The following is a 22,029-nucleotide window of genomic DNA, read 5'->3' as shown; positions in this document are numbered from 1 at the left end:
CGCTAGCCGTGAGGAGGCGGGCGGGCAGCACCAGCCCCGAGGCACGAGCAGAGAGGGGTGCTGGGTATCTTGCCTGTCGCTGCCTCCAGGACTGTCAGCTTACAAGCACCGCCCTTGCAAGTGATGATGCAACACATTATTTGCCAGAACAAGCCAAGTGCCAAGGTGTATGGGACAGACGCAAAAACAGGGACACAATGACTTCTGAACTACTCCAGGCAGGCCCAGCAAACAAGCTTCATCTGCAGTGTCACCTTTGATAGGCTAGAAGTGACTGGACTACCATGAGGAGACGGGTCAATGGCGCCTTCTGTCACCAGTAAGAGAGGAGACGGGATGGGGAGTCAGGTGGCAGCACAGGCTTTTCCTAATGGAAGTGCAAGTTCAGCATAAGTCATCAGGGCCAGGGACAAAAACCTACCCCATAATTCATTACTCATTTGCTGGAATGCTACAGAGCCCCAGGCCCAATGCTCAGGTGGCTCTGTCCAGGCAGGGACCCCACACCTTCCGTCCCAGCCCGCTGCTCAGAGAGGAGCCCGTGCAGAGGCAGCTACAGGTGGTGTCAGAAGGGGCTGAGGATGGTGGCAGGTACAGAAAGCACAGCACACAAGGGGACAACTGTCTAGACTCTTCATAAAGGTCGTCATTAAACACAGGGCCATGAGACTGTTCCGGACTAAACAAGATGAAGAGGCTGCGGTCAAATGCGCTGTGAATACTGATTGGATCCTAGAACAAAAAATTCAGCTAAAGAGAGTTTTAATTCAGCTGAGTAAATTTAAACGTAGACTATATATGAAATGTTACTGAGTTAATGCTAATATTTTTAAAAATGATAATACGTTATTACAGTTATGAAGGAGAAAATCCTTGAGTTTAGGGACATATGCTGAGATTTTAGCAGTGAAGTGACATGTTTTATGCAGCTGACTTTTGAATGGTTCAACAACTAGAAAAATCAGAAGAAAGGGAAACGTGGCAAAATGTCAACCACTGGGTGATCACTGTATTACTCTTTCAACTTTTCAATGGGTCTTACCATTTTCAAATTGAAAAGTTGGGGAGGAAAGAAAAAAAGTCACGGATTTTTACATTGAATGGTAAAGTCTCACCAACAACAGGAAGACGAAACACACTGTGGACGAAGCTGACAGCGACAACCAGCAAGCACCCAGCCCTCCTCCGTGCAGGCGCCCCACGCAGGCCTCACGTGCAGGTGTCCCTTCACCCTGCGGTCACCCCGGAGGGTGGCTTCCGTCATTGCCCTTGGTTCAACGATGAACAAATGGCACAACAAAGACTTGAACCCTGGTCTAACTAGATCTGAAGCTTCCAAAATGCCTCCCTAGCTAACCTGCGTCTTCATTTTAAGGACATCAGGAGAAAATCCACGGGGGCCTGACAACAGGGGAATGGCTAAACAGTTTGTGACAGAGCCAAGTACTGGAACAGGACGCAGCCACTCAAAGTCACATTTCCAGAGCACGTGACGACAGGTGGTCGTGCTCATGCAACGACGTCTGGCTTAAAGAGCAGCGGCGCTCACAACAGCGCCCCACACCCCCCGGCTCCTGCCCGGCTCCCGGTCACCAGACTCATGTGAGTGAGCTGTGCTCCAAAGCGTCTGAGAACTATCGTATCGCATATTCTGAATCACGTAAGAGTAAAAACCTATATACACATGCAGAGAAAGAAGACTCTAAGGAAACTATTAACAGCGGTTTTCACTAAGTGGAAGATCAATTCAAGAGACTCTTTTGATTCTTTTTCACAGGTTTTGCCTTTTGTTGAATTTCTATAATAAATATACTTTACTTTTCTAAGTAGGAAAAAAAAAAAACGCTCCTAATACACACACTAAGCTCACAAATATGAGGTTTAATTTTTTCCCCCAAATTCTGTAAAAGTACAAACTAATGACAATGATGAAAAGTACATAACCAAATTATTAAAAGACAAAGAGAAAAGAAACGAAATTAAGTTATTCCAGGTTGAAGATCTCTCAATCAACAATCAATGTACACTGGGTGCTGGGCTCTAGGGAGATGGGAGAGCAGAGAATCCTCTTCTCAGGAAGCCGAAATGTGCCTGAGGAGCACTGCAGGGAGGTGACATTCCACGTGCTACTGGGGTGGGGGAGTCTTGAAGAATGAGGACAAGTTCCAGGTGCAGGAAGAATGTGGGACAGATTTCAAACCACAGGAAGGGCACGGACAAAGCGGAGAAATGCAGAGAAAGCTACTTGGTCCAAGTCCTTCCAATATATTATTTGCACTTTGGTAAAACAATTTTAAAACAAATGCCTGTCGCAGTATAAAACAGTAAGGGGGGGACAGAGAGGAGAGGGGGCGGAAGGCCGGCAGACAACCACAGCAGGACGGCCCTGCACGTGGGAGGGAGGGGGTGGCAGGAGGGAGGCCGGCCTCCGGCAGGCAAGGCGGGGGCCTGAGGTTTTCAGCAGAGGAACTGTCACATAATCAGGATGGACTGAGAAGGAGGGTGATGGTGGGCAGCGGAAATGAAGCGGAGGGAACAGAGCCAAGAGATGACAAAGTAGAAGCGACAGACTTGGGAACTGATTAGATGAGTCAGAGATGACCCTGAAGCTCCAAGCTTTTCGGTGACATGAAAGACAGTGGTGTAGTCTAGCGAAGATTCAAGAGAAGCAGCAGCTCAGGAGTGGCTGGAGGTGGACTAGGGGCAGGACCGAAGAGTTCTCCACACCTGAGAGGATTCAGAAGCAGAAGAGCAGGGAGAGGTATAATTTTTGTCACTGGCTATAAAAAGAGCTAATCACTGCCTAAGAGTGAGAAAAGCAAGGGGGCAGGGGGCAGGTCTGGACCACTGATGCGCTCGACTAGAGGGCACGTGGCTCGCATTCAGACTGCCAGTGCTGCTGCAAGTGAGCCACTCGAGGAGGCCACTCATATGAGGCGCCACCTGAGAAGGGGAAGCTGGCCCAGACAGAACCCCGGCTGACAAATGCAGAAGGGCTCAGAGTTAGAGAAACTGTGGCGATCCCTGTCTCAGGTATGAGTCATCAACAGATGCTGAAACTAGTGGGTGACAGTATTAGGGGGAATCAGATGCTTCAGGCTCAAAGCATCTTCCCATGAAATGCTGGGTCAATTACAAAGGGGCAGAAGAGCAGCTTCACAGTGAAGAAGCTTGGCAGAACCACCACCTGAACCAGGGGACCGAACCGGACATCCCTAGTGATGCGACAAACTGACATTGCGTGCCACCTGCTGGGACGCATCAAGGCAAAAGAGCACTGCTCCCTGCTGTTTCTGCCAAGAGTACACACCTGAATCTGATCATAAGGAAACAGCAAAAACCCCCAGGCTGAGGAACAGCCTACAAAATAACTGATCCATACTCTTTAAAACTATCGAGGCCATGAAAAACAGATAGACTGAATGGTTCTAGATCGAAAGAGATGAAAGAGACTTGACAACTACATAAAATGTGGTCTGGGATTAGTTTTGGACCAAAACACTTTGCCTTTTGCTATAAAAGACATTAATGGGACAACTAATGAAATGAAAATGTCTACGGATCAGATAGGTTAGTACTGGATCAATGTCAATGTCCTAATTCTGAAAATTGCATGGTGGTTCTGTAAGAATGTTTTTAGGAACTACCCACTGAAGAATTTACAAGCAAAGGTGCATCATTATCTGCAACTTTCAAATATTTCAGAAAAAAGAATTATATAGAGAGAAAGAATGATACCGGAGATGTGGTAAAATGTTAACATTTAGGGAACCTGGGAATTTTTATAACTTTAGATTTGTTACAAGCTTATAATTTTTGTTGTTACAACTTTCCTATAACTCTGAAATAAATTGAAAGTTAAAACTTAAGGGAAAAAATGCACTACCCGGACTCCCACCCAGCCAATGACACGAACTCCCTGAAGTGTTTGGTCAGCGAGAAAGGGAGGCTTTGACCACCTGATTTTGCTTTGTGGAGAGTCCCTCCCAGCCCAAGGAGATGCGCCAGGAAGAAATCGACATGAAACCAGCATCCAGGAGACTGAAACCAGCATCCAGGAGACCTATACTCAGAAAAGGCTTCGGGTGCCGAAAGGACCAAGCAAAGCTACAGACCTGCTACGATTATGCAAAGTACTTGCTGTGATTCAACCCTGGCACCCGTAGAGAAAACCCTGGAAATAATGACAAAATCTTAAACGGGCTTTGACCTGAAATCTAGTATCTCAGATTTCACACATCCTAAGGAAGTATTAACACCAGTGACTCCACTTAATGTGATACTAGTGAAATTATCAGCAGAGCCTGGCCGGCTGTCCACCTCACACAACACTTAGCGTCACGACAGACAACTCCAGAACCAAGAAGAGCACATGCAGGGAGGCTGCAATCCCTACCTTGGTTTCCAATCAGATTAAGCCTATGATCTCGGGCTCAAGAATCCATCAAGAAGGACCTGCTAAGGCTCCTTCTCCCCAAAGCTCATGGGCTTTGAGTGTGTCCAGGAGACGATCAAGGAAACAACAGGAGCTCCAGGGGTTTCCCAGGAGAGGCCAGAGAGATCTTACACAATGTTTTCACGCAGGTAAAATCTTGTCACTTTAAGAACTATGCGGAAAATCTGAAGAGAGCTGGTTTCTGAGATAACATCAGTTGTCAGTGGAGCCAAAATGCAGCTGCTTGACCACAAGACACCCAAGTCCCAGCTGGTTTTTACCTCAGGGAAAAAGTGTCTCACACATGGATCTCGGGCACCTGTCAATGGTTAAGGGCCATGATGGCTGGGACTTGTCATTCACTTTACTAAGCCAAATGTACTACGATTTGTGTCCAGTCTTGTGCTGGGGACACAGCGACAAATAAAACCCCTTCGTTGCCCTCAAGAAGCTGAGGCAGATAGGCAGCGCGCCTAAGACAGGGAACTGGGGGGTGGGGGAGGTGGAGCAGACACAGTCACCACAGAGAGGGGGCTGGGACAGCCACACCCCACTGCAGCCCTGAGGCCAGGCCTGCCCCGCCTCCTGACAGCTTGGACACGCCCTGCACCATGGTCCCACCACCACATGGAAATGGAGGAGGGTCCTGACACCTGTCAGGGCACCTTGGCTGGCTCAGCCCCCTGGGAAGCGTCTGCAGACGGCGAAGGCCAAGGCCGGGACCGGCTCTGAGGTGACATGCTTACCTGTGGCTTCAATGTACTCAATACACCTCTCAATAAAAATAGGGATTGGCTTCTCTGGAGTCACAACGGTCGTTAAGGGGACCCCGAAATAGTTACTCTCCCAGGTTGCCTTCGTGATGGATGGCCGGGGTTTGGGCTTTGGTTTCTGTCCAGGAAGAGAAAAGAAAGCAGAAAAACAAAGTGAGTCTCGACATGCGTGGAAACATCAGGCAGGCTTGTGGAGGGAATCTCGCGGTGGCGTGGAAACTGCTGGAAGAGTTCCAAGTGGCATAAAGAGGCCTATTTGTTCATCTCACTAATTTTGTATTTTCCAGCCTCCGAATATCACGTAAGATGCCAGCAAGCTGCCACAAAGTCACCCGGGAGTGTGAGGCTGCACTATCAGAACAAAGGTGTTTATAAGAAGCGGGTCATGTTTACTTAGTGACAATGCAATAACTATCCACATCCTTTATGAGGGGTTCACTGGAGTAAACAGGAAGTTTTCCCATGCGAGTAATGTGATCCACCCAAGGCAGGCTAAACTCTTACAAAGATAAAAGATGAAACTGAGAACTAATAGTTTCCTCTTTGCAGGACAGAGAGAGACGCATGTGTTCTGCTGGGGCTGACGGCCTCAGTGGGAATTCCCTTCTACACCTTAGCCTGGGGTGAACAGCTTCAGCACCAGGAGAGGGCAAAACGAATCAAACCAGGCAAATAAAAGAATTCTCTGCCTTTTCTTTCTCACCATCACCTTCCTCATGTAGTCAGAGTAGCACAGCAACTACGTGAGAACTTACTACGTACCACGGAAGTGCCAAATACTATTTTTTTTAAACCCCGGACATTTGATCATTCCGCCGCACAAAGGAAAAATGTCACATGCCTAAATGACACGACTGGTAAAGAGTGCTGGAAGGTCTGTCCCCAAACACCCTGGTATTTTATGTCTGTGGGTCTTCACTACTGTTAGAAGTTACCCAGATTACACTGCACCCCTGACCACTTACTCAGTCCCCAGTTAGCAGCCCGCCTATCCTGAAAACTTGCAGACGGCGGTGATGAACCACAGCGTTAGGAGCACAGGCTCTGTGGTCAGACAGGCTGACTCGGGCAAGTAACTAAAATTTTGCAGGACTCAGCTTCTGCTTCTGTAAAATGGGGTCTTAACACCCACACCAGATTTGCTGTGAACCTGGAATGAAGTCACGCATATGAAGAACTTCAGCGTCTGCCACACAGGAAGCATTCGGCTGACAGAGGCTCAGCTCTCCAGCTCCGCAGGCTGCTAGAAGGTACCTCCCAGAACTGTCCTAGCACTGCGGGCGGAGGAAGTGCAAGGTCACGGTTCACTGTCTAGTCACTGGAACCATGGCTGCAAGGCTGTCTGGGGACTACGGATAGCTTCCTTGCAGCTTCGCTTACGGTTCCACCTCTTATTCCTTCTCACCTCCTGACCTGGAAGCCTCGGTTTTACTGCAGGACAGTGCTGTTAAGGAACGTCCTCAACATCCAGATGGCCTTCTTTGCACACTGGGATTCTGTAGCTGAGGAACGATATGAACAGCCGACCCCAGTGCCCGACTGCTGGGACCAGGCTGCCTGGCGCTCTCTGGCTTTTAGTCGGCGCTCACATTTACTGGCCGACTACTTTATACTAGGTGTTGACCCCTTCCCGTACATCGTATCATTTCACCCTCACGACCACCCTATGAGCAGGGTGCTGACCCTGAGATGTTAAGTCACTTGACCAAAGCCACAGACCTTGTCTGTTAGGATTCACGCCCAGGTCTGTTAGCTTCAAAGCTTAAATTATTTATGTTGTACTTCTTACAAGTAGAAGATGCTGGGAAGAGGGTCCGGATTGGTTATTTCATGTGAAGACACACCGTAAGTCATTAATTTGCTTTTCTTTACTTCTTTGTAAAAAGTGTGAAGTCCGAGAGTGTTTGCCTCAGGCAGTCTACAGGGGGAGATAGCGGCAGCCACCCCCCACAACCTGAGAAGCTGTGACACTGGTCTTATGGCCAGGCTCTGGGGAGTAAGCACACGGCTCTCGCTGGGACCACAGGATCCATTCACACTGAATAACGACCCTCCATCCCAGTCAGCAGGCTGCATGATGGACGGTCTCTGCCTTTGGGTTGTTATTCCAGGTACTGTCAGCTGGCAGCCCAGAAATGGGCTTATTCCTTCTTTCGCATCCATTTTATTCTCAGCTGTTCTTTTTTTGCCACTTGTTTGCACAGGAAGTCCTTAAGAGAATCTCAGACTAAACAGGAAGTGATTTGTTCCCAAATAAAGGGTACCAGAAGAATGAAGATGGGCAGGATAAGGAAAAGGCAATGGCTGACTCGACCTAGAAGCTACTTAGTTGTCCTCTTCAGAGGATTTTATGCAGAGACCCCTACATATTTTAGAGTTTCTAAGTTGTGCACATTTAAATGTAAATCTGTCCTAAATGGGTCTCATTGACTTGAAAATGAAACCGATTCCTGGAGATACATCTGGATCCATTTACCTTGATCCTATTTGGTTACCTTCCTTTTTAGTAGATAGTTTAACAAAGGCCAAAACTTCAGCTTTATTTCTGTGGTTTTAGGAAAAACCATTTGTTTAGAGCATTTTTTTCCTCATGTGAGCTTCAATAAAGAGACTGATTAATTTTAGAGAAAGTATCTCGATAATGTTTATGAGCATGGGCTTTGGAAAAAGGTAAGACTGGGCATTACTACAGCTATTTCCAATAGCGACAGGACTATCTCATGGAAAGAGAACAGATTATGTTGTGTGATTCCAAAGGGTCACATGGGCGGGGAGAGAACAGGAAGACATGGAGAAGTTTGGCTAATATAAAGAGAAATTTAGAAAACGAACCTCCCCAGCTGTTTAAAAAGGAAGGGACTGCTCTGTACCCGTTGGAAGCAGAAGCCGCAGCCCACCTGCCACGCTGGCTGGCGAGGAGGTGCTGTGCGCGATGGGCGGCTGTTAGATGAGCCGGCTGCCCGCAGTGCTCTCACCTGGAGGCCAGGACCCAGCCCAGCACTCTGGCTTACAAACGGGGAGACTGCATCTCTCTCGAGGATGTAAACAAACTCTGGTTTACAAAATGTCAAATACCTCTGTGGAATAACAAAAGGCTCTGTCAGGTGCCGCAGAAGTAGGTAAGGAACCCTTGTGCAGCTGACTCCAAGCTCTTTCGTAAGGAAGCCGGCGTCCACAGCGCATGCCAAGGGCTGGGCCAGGCTGCTGGTGGGGCGAGCGCCACACTGGGCACCCAAGGGGCTGCTGGCACACAGCGAGTGGAAATGCCATTCTTCTGAGTGGCCAGCCAGATGTCTCCGTCCCCGGTCAGACGTGTGTCACAGGAACCCTCCCGACAACAGGTCCTTGGAGAGGAAAAAGTAACACCATCCCAACATCCACCTTCTTGGGGGGACAGTCACTTAGCAGGCTGACCTAAAAACAGCATCTAGCCAGAGGAAACCGAGCCCTAACAACAAGCTACGCATCTGTGCCTCCAAGTCTGGAGTCTGCCTGACTCAAAACCGAGACGACAGTGATTCATCAGGAGAGATCACGTGCGGGACACTGTGCTAGGTGCTCAGTACAACCTGCAGAGACCTCACGACCAGCCTTCAAGGAAAGGGTCTATGCATTCCATTAAACGGACGAGAAAACAGAGGTGCAGAGAGAGTCACGCCCACATCTTAAAGAACCGGGACTCCAGGGTCGGTGATTGATGACCACCCCTTGCGTGAACATCTCTGTGACGAAATGCCACGGACAGAAACCAAGGACCAGTCGGCTTGAATCCTCTTCGCCCTTGTCCTTTTGGATAAACACTTTCTGATCCTTACTCTTGATCCTAACCAGGCAGCAAAGGAAACAAACGAACCACTGGTTTATGGCGGGGTTGCAATGTGGGGACTGAAATGGGGACTGGACTTTGCCTCTGGCTTGTTGGCTTTTCCCAATCGGGAAAAGAGCAAGGAGGGGACACTCGACTTGGTGGCATGGAAAGATGTCAGTCGCCGGCCTGCAGGATGCTGAGCCTGCTCCACAGGGCCTCCACGTCCACGGGGCAAGAAGACGACGAATGGCAGCCAAGGAAGGAGAAATAGGATCAGCCTATACGATGACCGGGTTCCAGAGCCTCGTGTGCAGTAGGCCGCCAATAAATTTCCTGAACAAAACCAGTTTCCAGTGATGCACGGGGCCAGTGTTTGATATTTTTTCACGTTTAGGCTGACTCTGTGGGTACAGAGGGATTTTCTTGTCCTGACACTGTGCTGCTCACCCTCAGATGCGAGGAGCTGCGGCTCAGGTCTCGTTTATGCTGACTACCGTGTCACAGACCACTGCTTCCCTGGGTGACCAAGAGCACTGAACAGGGATGGTCATTTACATACTCATACGGCAATCTCCCATTGGGCTAAGTTCCTAGAGGGCAAGAATCCTGGCATTTTTTTCTTTTTGAACGAATTTACCCAAGGTCACATAACAAACTAGCAGAAGAGCTAATGCCATGACCAACGCTATCTCTCACCCTCAATGAACTTACAATCTAATTGGTAAGAGAAGGCCTGTGTCCACAGTAAGCAACGTGACCTAGGTGTGAGATGACAGATTCCAACTGAGCCACCAAGAGTATCCCGTGGAGCCAACAGAGAGGACAGCCACCCTTCCTAGATGAAGACTATTCTATTTTCTGTGGGAACGGCAGGTACGGCTGTGTAGTGATTCTAAACTGTCAACTTCAAATATTCTCTCGTGGTCTCCATAACCCCTTATAAGTGTCAAATTACTTAACAGATTTTAGAGTCAGAAAAGACGATTACTGGAGTTGCATCACTGAGCACATCCTTTTAAATGCTCGGTAAAAGGTCTAATAAAAGAAGTAAAAAACAGAATCCAGGCTGTTGGATCCTTCATTCTTTTTCTTAAAAGAGAAACACCATATACAGAATGTAGTCCAGAACAGGGACAGTGTCCTCTGAAAGGGGACAATTCTCCCTTTCAAGAGGGAAATTGATAAAGCAGACCCTAGAGTGGGGGTCCCCAACCCCTGGGTCATCGATCGGAGGTGGTCCCTTGCCTCTTAGGATCAGGGTCTCGCAGCAGGAGGTGAGCAGCAGGCGAGTGAGCAAAGCTTCATCTGTGTTCCCAGCCGCCTCCGAGAGCCAGCAACATCATCACCTCAGCTCCGCCTCAGATCCTTGGGCGTTAGGTTCCCATAAGAGCACGGGTCCCTGGGTCCACAAAGGTTGGGACCGCTTCCCTAGAGGGTCACACATGTGCTTTGCAAGGCTGTGTGGTGGCACACCCTGACTAACTGTAACTGGTGGGCAGAAACCCTGAAAGATTCCATAAACTACATCACTATAGGTGCCCCCAAAGCCCCGGATTCTCTCTCACTTCCAACACGCTTTAAAAAGACCTTTTCAGTGAAGCTACTCACTCATGCCCCGGGTGTACTCAGGTTAACTGGTGCTCCCTGTTCTGGCTCTGAAAAAATGGAAGCCCAAGTTTAAGAGGAAACCTGAAGGTGGATGTGCTCATACTGGCCATCAGCCACAAAAGCACACACGCTTGGGCCTGTCTCCGTCAGGCGGGCAGTCAGGACAACGACTGGCTCACTCGCCAGCTCAGGCTGCCTTTATTAGGGAAGGAACGGGAAGTAGCAGGAGCTCTCGGCTTTCCCAGCAAACCTCTCACATGATGGGAAAAGGAAGGCAGGTCGTCCCCGCAGGGGCCCCAAATAAACTACAACCACAGCTTTTGGCTCTAGAAAGGCGTGGCGTCTGGCAAACCTGGGTCAGTCCCTGCTGCTGTCTCAGGCTGAGCGGCCTGTGCGGCAGGGGCTAAGTAGCAAGGGGTCCACCGGTTCTAGGACATTTTCATGGATGTGACGCAAACACTGAATGTGGCCTCTCAGAGCTGTGGGTCAGTTCCAACCACTCGTCTCCTCTCCAACACCGGAGAAACACATTCAGGAGGCCTTTCTCTATGGAAGCAGAGGTGATTCTCCACCCGAGCTGGAATAACCTGAGTCCTTACAAGGTATTTCGGTAACACTAGGCGATGGAGGAGAACAATTCAGCTCAGTGAAGATCAGAGCAATTCTCTGTTCTTTGGAAAAGAGATTTGCGTTGTCTATTGTAATTTTTTATTTAAAGAACAGGTGTGCTCTAAGCTAAGTCAGACAGTTAAAGATAGTCTATTTCTGTCACCAAAAACACACTACAGCAGTTCTTTGGGCTTAAAATAAACTGAGAACCGAATGACACCAGTTCAAAACAATTTCTCAAAGTTCCAGTTGCTATTTCAGCATCTCCATGCCTTTGTCGTCCTGGAAGCGACTAGACTCAAGCTGGAAACAAACAGCACCATTCTGTTCTTAGGGGGCCGTGTGGGGAAAGGGGTTCCCAGATGATAATCCAAGTCCTGTGTCTGAAACAAGCAACCTGACTGGGCCGACAGCGCTCCAGATGCGGGACACCATCTTGCTTGTACGCTGGGTTCTCTCGCCCACTGGAAGGCAGACGACCAGTTCAAAAAGCTCTGCTCCTCCACTCAGTAATTACAGTGACTTGGGCCGGGCAATCTCTCTGAGCCTATTTCCTCATCTCTAAAATGGGAATTTTTATTAAAAAACCACGTCATTAAGATCAATTAGATAAATACATAAAAAGCTAACGTGAAAATGACTGAAAATGACTGTCACCGTACCTGGTGCACGGCAGGTGTTCAGTGAAGGCAGCACAATGCCACACCCCTCAGGTGGACCCACAGCCCTGCCATCCAGCCTGGTTCTCCCTCTCTCTGCAGCAGCCAACGTTTCTTTCAACTCTTGCAACATGACCCGTTTTATCAGCTTGGAGTTCCAAACTGTTTTCTCCAAGGCTCTCCCTAGGAAGCCTCCGACTCCCCAGACTCGTCTGCTGACTCGCCCTTCAAGACTGTGCTTCACGCAGCGCTTTGCTGGGGAGCGCTCCCGGAAGTCCCAGCTGAGGGTAGACTCCTTACTACCGAACCCTATTGAACTCTGCACCCCCCTCTGCTAACACTTGGGATGTGGGATGCATGGGCTGACCGCCCAGCCACCCGGTGCCTGGACTGGGGGAACTGCAGGGTTCCCCAAGCACCCGCGCACTGAACAAGATCCTTCCTAAAAGAATGAATAAGCATGTGCCTTAGAGCGAGCGCATGCCTTTTAAAAGATACAATTCTGTCAAGAATCAGAAGCCCCAAGGTGAAGTCAGCACCCCCACCTCGTTTCTAAGACCAGGATATGTATGTGGCCTCACAGCTCACTGCGTAGGACGCACACACTGAGACTCTTTTCCTGGGCAGGTTACAAAGAGCTCGTATTTCATACCATTCAGCGTCTCTGTCAAAACGCTACAGCCATCCATGGGGAGGGAGCAGCCTGATTCCCCCAGCTGGTTTTTATTCACAGAAGAAACTAACTCCGTTTAGGCCTCACAAAATGAGAGCTGTGTCCACACAAAGCCACAACAACCAGCCAATTCACCGAATCCAATGAAATAAGCCAATTCACGGGGGGTGGGGGGAGCACAAACTGTCAAACTGCTTACTTGGTGCCTTATAGACCAAACAATGCGTGATTGAATTGGTTTGCTTTTCAATAGGTTGTCTTGTCATGTGGTAGCTACACTGAAAGATTTTCTTTATCGTTCTGCTTTGTCGTTTTTTTTTTTTTTTAACACAAAAATAAAGAGTACATCAGATAGAAGAGTAAATAGCCAATTATGGCTTCTCTTTAATCTGTGGTCAAACACACTAAATCCAGCAATCCGAGCTTGCCCAACAGTCACACTCTGGGGCAAGGAATCCCAGCCCAGGCCGGCCTTTGGCTTTAGAAGACCCTGCCGGCCTGACCGGCGCTCCATGCACGCGGGCCCGGGAGACAGCGCCGAGGAGACAAAGCACCTATTCACGGCCCCACACTCAGGGCGGCGTGGGTCTCCACTCCACCCAGTGCCCGGCCCCCGCGCTCAGGGCGCGCTGCTAGATGCTTCCCTGGGAAGCGGACCCAGAATGTGAGTCAGCTCCACAGTCTGCACTTCCATTAGCAGAAATGAAAGCGGGTCCCCTACTCCAAGTCCAATGCCGCAGAAAGGAGGTAATCTAGCAAATGAGCAAGGGCACCGAGCAACTCCTCCTCCTGCACCGGGGCCGGGTGCACAGCCTTTCCTGGTGTGGAGCCGGTGCAGGGTCAGTGCTGAGCAGGCGGGGAAGTCGCACACGGGCCAAACTTACACAGGAGGGAGGGGCAGTGTCAGCGCTGGAACAGACCAGCTTTCTCCTTTCCTCTAACGCAGCTCCAGCCTTTTTTCGCCTCACTCTCCAGGACTACTCAAATAATGACGTGCTCAACGCTTTCTGTGCACAACCTCACTCCATCTCCCGCAGCCTTAGGAAGAAGGTGCTACCACATTCTCCCCTTTGGAAGAAGGGACGTGAATCGCATGGCCAAAGTCCCGGTGAGAAAACAGAGGAGTTGAGATGTGACTTTAGCACCCAGTCCCCTCCACCCGAGCTCCTAATCACCACACACACACACACACACACACACACACACACACTACCACCTCAACCACCCCCAATATAGGATTTCTGCTCCGCCCAACATGGCCCCCTGAGCAGACCACCTATTTTCAGAAGCTGTGCAGGTCCTGCCACCTCAATGGGGCACTTAGATCTGGGCAAGAAGGAAGGATCCGTGCCACTTCCCCAGTGGCGTCTGGCAGGCAGGAGGCACTAAGTGTGTTTTCCATTACCAACTGGCACCCACCTCTCTTGAAATAAATACTTATTGCTTTGTCATGCCAATAAAAATGGAAGGCCAAATCCCCCATGCAGAGGCTGGCTGGGGATTCTCTGGCCCATTTATCTTGCTTTTCCAGTAAAACAAGTGTCAGTCTGCATTAATGGCAGCAACTTTAATAGGTTTGCTCCAACCGGGAAGAGAATCAAGGCGTTGCTTATCTCTGCGTTAAGATGACAAAGCAGCTTTACTCATTCCAAAGTACCATTTTCTAAGGCAGGAAAAGACAATTTCACCTTTTACTCACTCTTTCCAAAGGATACTCCTAAACTGACTGCTGGCACGCAACTGCTCTTGGGCCAGAGGCATCATTTCTGTTTGCCCTGAAGGGGTGTGGCCCACAGAACTAAGACAGGAAGTCACCCGCGGCTCCTGTGCTGACACAGCAAGCCGGCGAGGACGCTCCGGCTGTGGCTGCGGCACGGTGAGAAGGGCTCTTCCCCAGCGCACACGGGGCCCTCTCACAGGCCCACCAGAACCAGCTGTTTCTGCCAAGCCCGCATAGCATGCTCACTAAAGCGTGGCTTGTTTAGGAATATGCTTTAAAAGCGTCATTTCCAACAAGTATTAAAATGGAGAAGTCAGAAAAACAGTTACATTTCACAGTGTGCTGTATGCCACCTTCCTAATTCCCAGGTGTGCAAACACCCCCACAAATTAGAAGACTGTCAGCATTCAGACGAGCTGTTCTGGCACCAGTCTTCGCTGGGAGTGGAGGAGGAAGAGAAGTAGAAATGTTCAAAATGTTTGGATCCCAGCTTCATTACACAGGAGAACGGTGGGGAAATACCGGGAGCCAGGTCAGGCCACTCTCTGGCTTCATGCTTTGGGTGGGGCTGCCCGCTGCCTTTAGAGAACAAAATACTGAAGGCAGATAAAGGAATCCAAGCGGAGAAACAAACCGAGGAGACAGACAGGAGAGGAATGCCTACAACATTTATTAAGTTAGCTCAGAGAAGCAGGGGAACAGAACGCACCGTGATACTGCCCAGCCCTTTCTCACACCGCACAGGTAGGAAAATTCTGGAAGCTCTGGCCAGTGGTGACTGAGGAGCACTCTATGCTGGAGCCATGACCCGCCACCTCCAAGGGCCCTCTCAACTGGCGAGAGCAGCGGGACTGGCTCCGGGAGGAATTCCCCGACGGAACCGGCAGCTCCCAAGACTGCCTGGACTCCAGGGCCTTCCGACCTGGCACGTCTCATAACAACATACATTTCTGGTGACCTTTCTTTTCAAAGTTTCCCCAATACTTTCAGACAAGCGACTTTGCTCTGTGGCTTTGTGGTAAGTAGGGGAGCAAAAGCTCTCAGTGCAGAGAAATCATTGTGTGTGTGGTGCTGGTCGAGGGCAGGCAGGTAACACAGGTCTGCTGTGCCGCACCACATCTTTCTCGGAAGAGCAGAGGCTCTCCCTCTACTCTAGGTGGGGGGAGAGAAGAGCTGGGAAATCCTTTTCTATCTCAAAGACCAAGGGGCCAAGGCACTGTGCCCTGTAGTGCAATTCTTCACTAGACAGAGGCTTTGTCTGTTACTGCACGGGGGACACCCCCACCCCTCACGGCAGGTGTCACATTCAGAATGCGCGTCCCTCCGCACCCTATCTGTGGTCCCTCAATCATCTGAAGCTCACCTATGGCAGGAACAACTCAAAATAATGGAGGTGAGTGGCACTCCAATACTACAAATTTGGGACAGGTTTATAACTTGCAGCGGCAAGGTCCTTATTTTTCATTTACGTACCCAAAGACCTTTCGCTGCTTTGTGTGTGCAAATATAGTAACCATCTCATTTTTCCTAATCTGAAATACAGCAACCTTTACGGATCAGCAAGGGGACACGGAGCATGCAAGACATGCACGGGTGACCTTTGGTTTAGCAGTAAGGGACCCAGGCACGCAACGCTGGATTCTGGTGTTGGAGTGAAGGAAGAACAAGTGCTTCGTCATCGACTTGGCTACTTGTCAGGACACTGACAAGTTCAACGCGCTCTGCTCATCTTGGTAATTAACTTACTATCGCTTTGGACAAAGATGAATCGGACCGTCTGTCCAGGGTCCTGACTACTTCAGAGCTGCCCGCAGTAGCTTCATCAGAGACACTGCTTACTTTTTCATGCTAAGTCAAAGACCAAACACGCACATAAAGCAGTTTTTTTTTTACCAGAATACGCTGTTCTTAAAAATCGTCACCATCCATCAACTCAGCAAGACACTGTGCTCCCGCCCCGCGCCTCACCTTGGTGTTCCTCCGCAGGCTGCGCAAGATGTTCCTCCTCCTCGGGTCTTCGTCTGTTTCATAAGGGATGACAACGTTGTCCCCTTTATAACCTTGGGACGCCTGGTCCTCCTCTTTCTTCCGGATGGGCCCCAGCTCATCGTCGCTCCCCACGCTGAAGCTGGTTCGGTAGCTAGCGAACCTCCCCAGCCGGCTGCATCTCGTCCTGTAAAGCACTGGCTTGCTCACAATGGATACCTTGCGGCCTCGCTCTAGGGAGCTGGTGTCCATCTCGCTATCGGAGCCGTTTCCACTGCCATTGGACTGGGCTTTGTTGATGTTCCGGATGGTGATGATCTTGCCTTGGGTGCTGTCGTGAGGCACCGAGTATATGTTTTCTTCCTCATTTCTCGGCTTGGCCACTGCATCCATGGGTTCGGCGTAATCGGAAGGATCGAACCCGTCCTGAGGTAGCCAGGTACTAGAAGACACAGACTTCCTCTGCCCATCTCTGTGGCCTTGATCTAGGTAAGACAGATCCCCCTTTGTAATATCAAAATGGAGAGGAGGCTTTGGTTTGACTGGTGGAGGTACTTTGTTGTTGAGTTTACTCTCAAAATTGCTCATGATGAAAGACAGCCCATCGTTCCCCTCCAGCTCCATACACAGCTTGGAATGGTCTTTGGACAGAGAGGGCAGCGACGTGTCTTCTCGAAACAGGCTGTAGGAAGGGGGCTCAACATCCTCTTCCGAATCCTGCAGGTTGGAGTTGCAGAGCGGAGAGCCCGCCCGGGGGGAGTTGAACACCTCCTCCGTGGTGCTGCAGGCCTCAGCAGCGTTATCGTACATGTGCGTCGCCTCGATTATGTTCTTTTTCTCCACCACATCCTTAAAAAATGGGTGGAAGATCTCAAGTTTATGCTGGGCTTGGCTGCAGGGGATGCTTGTGAACCTGCCATCTATCTCTTGAGCGATCTCCTCTCCCTCGGTCAGCTGCTCCCGACTTAAGTCATTGTCCAGGACATCTACAGCGCCGTCAGTGAGTGCGACCAGCTGAATGGGGACAATGTCCTGCACTTCACAAAGAAAGGCACGTAACATAGCCAAGGAGGCCTTACGTTTGGCTGCATAAAAAACAATGTACCCATGGACCAACCGGCTTTTTCTGATGCTAAACGAGGAATGGTATGAAAGAATAGACAGTTCAATGCGCTTCTTGTGTAGCCCGATTGGTAGTTCAAGTAAAACAGAGTTGTTGCTTCCACAATGGGAAGATTTACAGGTTTGGGACTGAAGGACGGGAAAGAGGATGTCGTCTGCACTAAAAGGGTCTCCACACATCAGACACATGACAATTCGCAGGTCAACGTCAGCCAGATCTTTGATGCTAGCGGTAGAACTGACCAGGTTTAAGTTACGCTTAGAGTCCAAGAGTCCTTTCAAAACTTGACTGATTTGCTTTTCATTAATGTTGCGTCCATAACCGATGCCAGCAGAGGCAGGGTCCAGAAAGACACATTGAAGTTTGCTGGCGATCTGCTGGCCTTGCTGTATTAAGCTATGCAGTGTCTCTCCGCTGGTGTCTCCTCTCTTGTTCACCAGAATTAGCGTCAGGGGGAGATGAACTAAGTGATTATCTCGCCTGCCGAGTGTGGACTCTCTACTCTTCTCGATGCTCTCCACCACGTAGGACAGCGACTCCTTCGAATTGTAGAGGCAGAGACATCCGTGAGGCTGAAACGTGGGTGTCTGGAAAGAGTTCACGGGAAGCCTGACGTTCCCTTCTATCGGCCTCAAGGAAAGCTCATACATTTTACCATCTATCACGTACTTGTCATCGTTTGTACAAAGAGCTCGAATCTCATTGGCCAACTCTCGGGCAAGGCCATCTTTGCCCAGGATAACCAAGTTGATTCTATCGATGTTGGGGTCAGAGAGTGAATTTTTCTGATTCCGGTCTGATGGTCGGATAAACCGGGAAGTAACCAAGTGCTCGATCTTGGCGTCCACGCAGGCCGGGCAGCTGGGGCACGTCTCCTTCGTCGGGTGGTACACAAAGTGGATATGCTTCAGGATGAGGGCGTCGCGCTCCGCCTGGAGCTTCTGCAGCGCTTTGAACCGCTGTTCTTCCCCCAGGACGTCCTGAATCACACCCATCTTCTCCTTGCTGGGCTTAGCATCCAGCTCCAGTTCATAGAACAATTCTGAATATTCCAAAAGCAGCTCCTGAAACTCTTCCTTCGCCCTGTCTATAATTTGCTTTTGGTGTTTGCCGTAGATATCCATGTATACAGATTCTTCCAGCCACTGGTAGAAATCTTCATTCATGATGAAACTACGGGCCTCTTCCCAGGGCTTCCCAGGAGTTATGAAAGGCGAGGTCTCCAGGTTTTCTTTAAACGCCCGTCTCATCTCAGCTCTTTTCCTCTCGTTCCGCAGCTTCTCTAAGTGGGCCTCATACAGCTGCTCTGCGGGGACGGTGTCCATCAAGTCGAAGGGAATCCGCTCATTGTCCATGTTGTCGATGTGGCTGGTGGCATCCCACGGGGTCTCCTCGAGCACGACGAACCACTTCAGGAACTCCGGCTTGGTCTCCAAGAGCTTTTTGGCTTTCACGCAGCTCAGGTGGTCTATTTCCTCCAGACTGGGTATGAGCGCTTCGAAAGCCAGTGGCAGCGCAGCCAGGTACAGCTTCCTTCTGCGCTCGATGTGCTCGTGCTTGAGGCGGTGGATGTGCTGGAGAAACAGCTTCTTGGCTTTCTGGGTCCCTTCCAGGTAGACGTAGTCCTGGTACTCAGGGGAGGCCTGCATCTTTCGGCTGACACTCAGCCAGTTCTCATTGTGGTTTTTCACAATGCGACTCACCAGCCACTCGTACTTGTCTTTTGCCGTAGCTATCTGCTGGCTCTGCTGCTTGAGAGCTTCAAAGTAAGGGATGATTTTCGTCTTTCCCCGACTTTTATCAATGAGTTGCACTAAGGTGCTGAAAGCCAAGTCCACATTGACGTTGGATCTCGCTGAGGTCTCCACAACCTGGAGGTTCTTTTTGCTTAAGGCAAAAGTATGTGCATCTCTAATGTACCGCTCAACACCCTCGTCACATTTCGTCAGGACCACCACGATGGGCTTTTTTGTTTTTGCAAGCTGATTGTAGAGATTGGAGACAAACTTGAGCTGGTCATCAAAGTTCCTATTCATGCCCCTGCTAACGTCAATGCCGAGAAGAAAACCGTCAATCAACAGCTTTCCGTCTGGCATTTGCTTCTGCTCAAAGTCCTGCTCCAGCCCCAGCTGGTCAGTGCAAAAGTACATGAGCTTCTCGGCCGACGCAAGCTTGGTCGCAGCCGCTCTCTTGATGTAGGGCTGCAGGGCCGTGCTTCGATGCGGCTGGAAGGTCTGATCGTCGATGAACTCGGTCTGCTCCACAATGTGCATCTTACATTCCACGCAATCCTCCAGGGATCGGCTGACTTCCCCCCAGTAGAGGAAGTGGTCATTATTGACCACCCGCCCACCAAAGTCACTGGTGCTAAGGACAGAGGTGTGGTCCAAGTGGAACTCATCGGCGCTCGGGCGCACAAAGCGGTTGCACAGACAGGACTTCCCAATGCCGCATTGGCCCTTCTCCTTCTCAGTCCCAGACAGCCCCACCACGCTGATGTTGTAGGTGGGAACACGGACATCTTGCTTTCTGGCCATCATCATCGTCGACACATCCTGCCACAATCAGCCGCTTCCAAGATCAGACTAGTGTTTTCCAGTGGACTCGACAGCTTCCCGACATGCTCAGTGGGGTCCGGCTGCCCGTGCAGCAAGAGGATCGGGTCCCGTAGTGCTCGTCTACCAGTGTGAGGTCAGTTTTCACCACTTCTATCGCCAAATAGCCAACATTTCTTCCTAGATGGGGGAGGGGGGAAAGAAAGCCCATCAGCATCATCACTTTGGAAACCAATTTTAATCACTGAACTGTAGCAAAAATCGATTTATCTTATTCAACAAATACTTAAAGAGCAAATGTGCCAGACCTACCGCTGGGTGAAAATGTGAGCGTGAATAAGAATGACATCTGTGTGCCTTCAGAGAGTCACAATATCACCTCGTGGAGGAAGATATACAGTAAGTAGTGTGCCAAGTGCTAACATGAGGGTTTGAGGGCTCCCTGGAAAAAGGGCTGATCCCAGGGCTAGGGCGGAATTGGTGCAAGATAAGCCTGTACCATCTTGTGCAAGAAAGGCAGGGATGGAAACAAGGGCACCTCACAAGGATGCGGAAGCCAGTTCCGAGGGGCTTCCACGGGTCAAATCCGGAATAATCTGAGTGCCAAAATAACCAAGTACAGTAATGAATTATAACCCATTGCAAAAAATAGAAACTTGACTTTATACGACTGGATCAGACAAGAATCATCACTTGACACCAGACCAAGGAGAGAAAGTTTGATAAGGAGCAGGGTATCTGCACAGAATTGAGGTATCCTCCAACAGACTACTTATCATTAGTTACAAAGAAAAGAATTTAAAAAACATTAATTACACAGTAGAGAAACTGGGTAACGCTTTGGGTAATGAAAATGCCCACCAAAGAGGGCTTGAAGGACATCACGGGCCCCCAGATGCAATCCCCCCGAGGATAATCACTACACAGTATGATGGCCTATGATACTTTATCTCACCCTTATCACAAGGAAACAGCAAACACAAAATGAGCAAGATACTATTTAAAACAGGGGGCATGCTATGCTTTTCAAAAAAATCAATGTCATAACCCAGCGGTCCCCAACCTTTGTGGCACCAAGGACCAGTTATGAGAATCTAACGCCTGATGATCTGAGACCTGAGGCGGAGCTGAGACAGTGATGCTGGTGCTGCAGGGCGGCTACAAACACAGATGAAGCTACACTGGCAAGCCTGCCGCTCCCCTCCTGCTGTGTGGCCCAGGTCCTAACAGGCCGCGGACCAGTACTGGTCTGGTCGGCAGACCTGGATTTGGGGACCCCTGTCATAACTGAGAAAGAAAGAATGGTTATGAGGGAGGCTAAAGAGACATCATCACTAAATGCAGTGAGCTGACCGCAGACGGAATTCTGCGCCGAAGGGCCGGGGGGGCGGGTACACAGGACACCATGAGATGAATTAACAACACCGGACTGTGAACAGAATGTTAGATAAAAGCAGCTTATCAAAGTAAATTTATGAAGTTGATAACTCTCATATAAGAGAACAACCCTACTCTAAGGAAATACACTCTGAAGTATCTAGGGGGGGGAAGGACATAATGTATGTGGACTGGTCCAGAGGAAAAATGTGATATAGATAACATGCAAATGAGGTAAAATATTAACAACAGGTGAATCTGGGCAAAGTGTACAGGATATTACTTTGTGCTGTTTTAATTTTTGCAACTTTCTGTAAGTCTCTAATTATTTCCAAGTAAAAAGTTTTTTTTTTTAAGGGTGCAAATATGAGGTTTCCAACAGGAACATAAGCTCTATGGGGACAAGGCCCACTCTTGGTCACTTCTGCATCCTTAGCCTATGACACAGGGCTCGACACAAACATGTACTGAAAAAGTGAAGAAGTGAATGACATTAGAGCACATTAAAGAGTCCCCAAACCCAGCCTTTCTGAAGGAAGTTGCAGCTCAGGCAAGGCCCGAAGGGGAGGAATTCAAGTGCACAGAGTCCTCTGTCCCCAGAAAAAAGCATGCGCCATGGGGAAGCCAGCTGAAGTAAAGTGTGTGTGGGGGAGGGGGGGGGAGATGGACGAGAAGTGCTGGCGAGGAAGCAGGGGCCAGATTA

General features: G+C 49.6%; 1 protein-coding gene across 1 annotated transcript in view; it reads right to left on the bottom strand.

Annotated features, from left to right (window-relative positions):
- The window catches only part of ARHGAP35 (Rho GTPase activating protein 35), a 107,757-nt gene that overhangs the window by 48,649 nt on the left and 37,079 nt on the right, over window positions 1–22,029 (bottom strand). Inside the window, exons 2-3 of the mRNA XM_016155357.2 lie at window positions 16,254–20,129; window positions 5,182–5,326 (exon numbers count right to left, since the gene is read on the bottom strand). Of these exons, the coding sequence (XP_016010843.1) occupies window positions 5,182–5,326; window positions 16,254–19,937 (3,829 nt within the window). The 5' untranslated portion in view covers window positions 19,938–20,129. The remainder of the gene's footprint in view (window positions 1–5,181; window positions 5,327–16,253; window positions 20,130–22,029) is intronic.

Source organism: Rousettus aegyptiacus, unplaced genomic scaffold (assembly GCF_014176215.1).
Source record: "Rousettus aegyptiacus isolate mRouAeg1 unplaced genomic scaffold, mRouAeg1.p scaffold_m13_p_14, whole genome shotgun sequence".
NCBI classification, from domain to species: Eukaryota; Metazoa; Chordata; class Mammalia; order Chiroptera; family Pteropodidae; genus Rousettus; species Rousettus aegyptiacus.
Note: the sequence above shows the minus strand (reverse complement) of the source record. Positions and strands in the feature narration are given on the sequence as shown.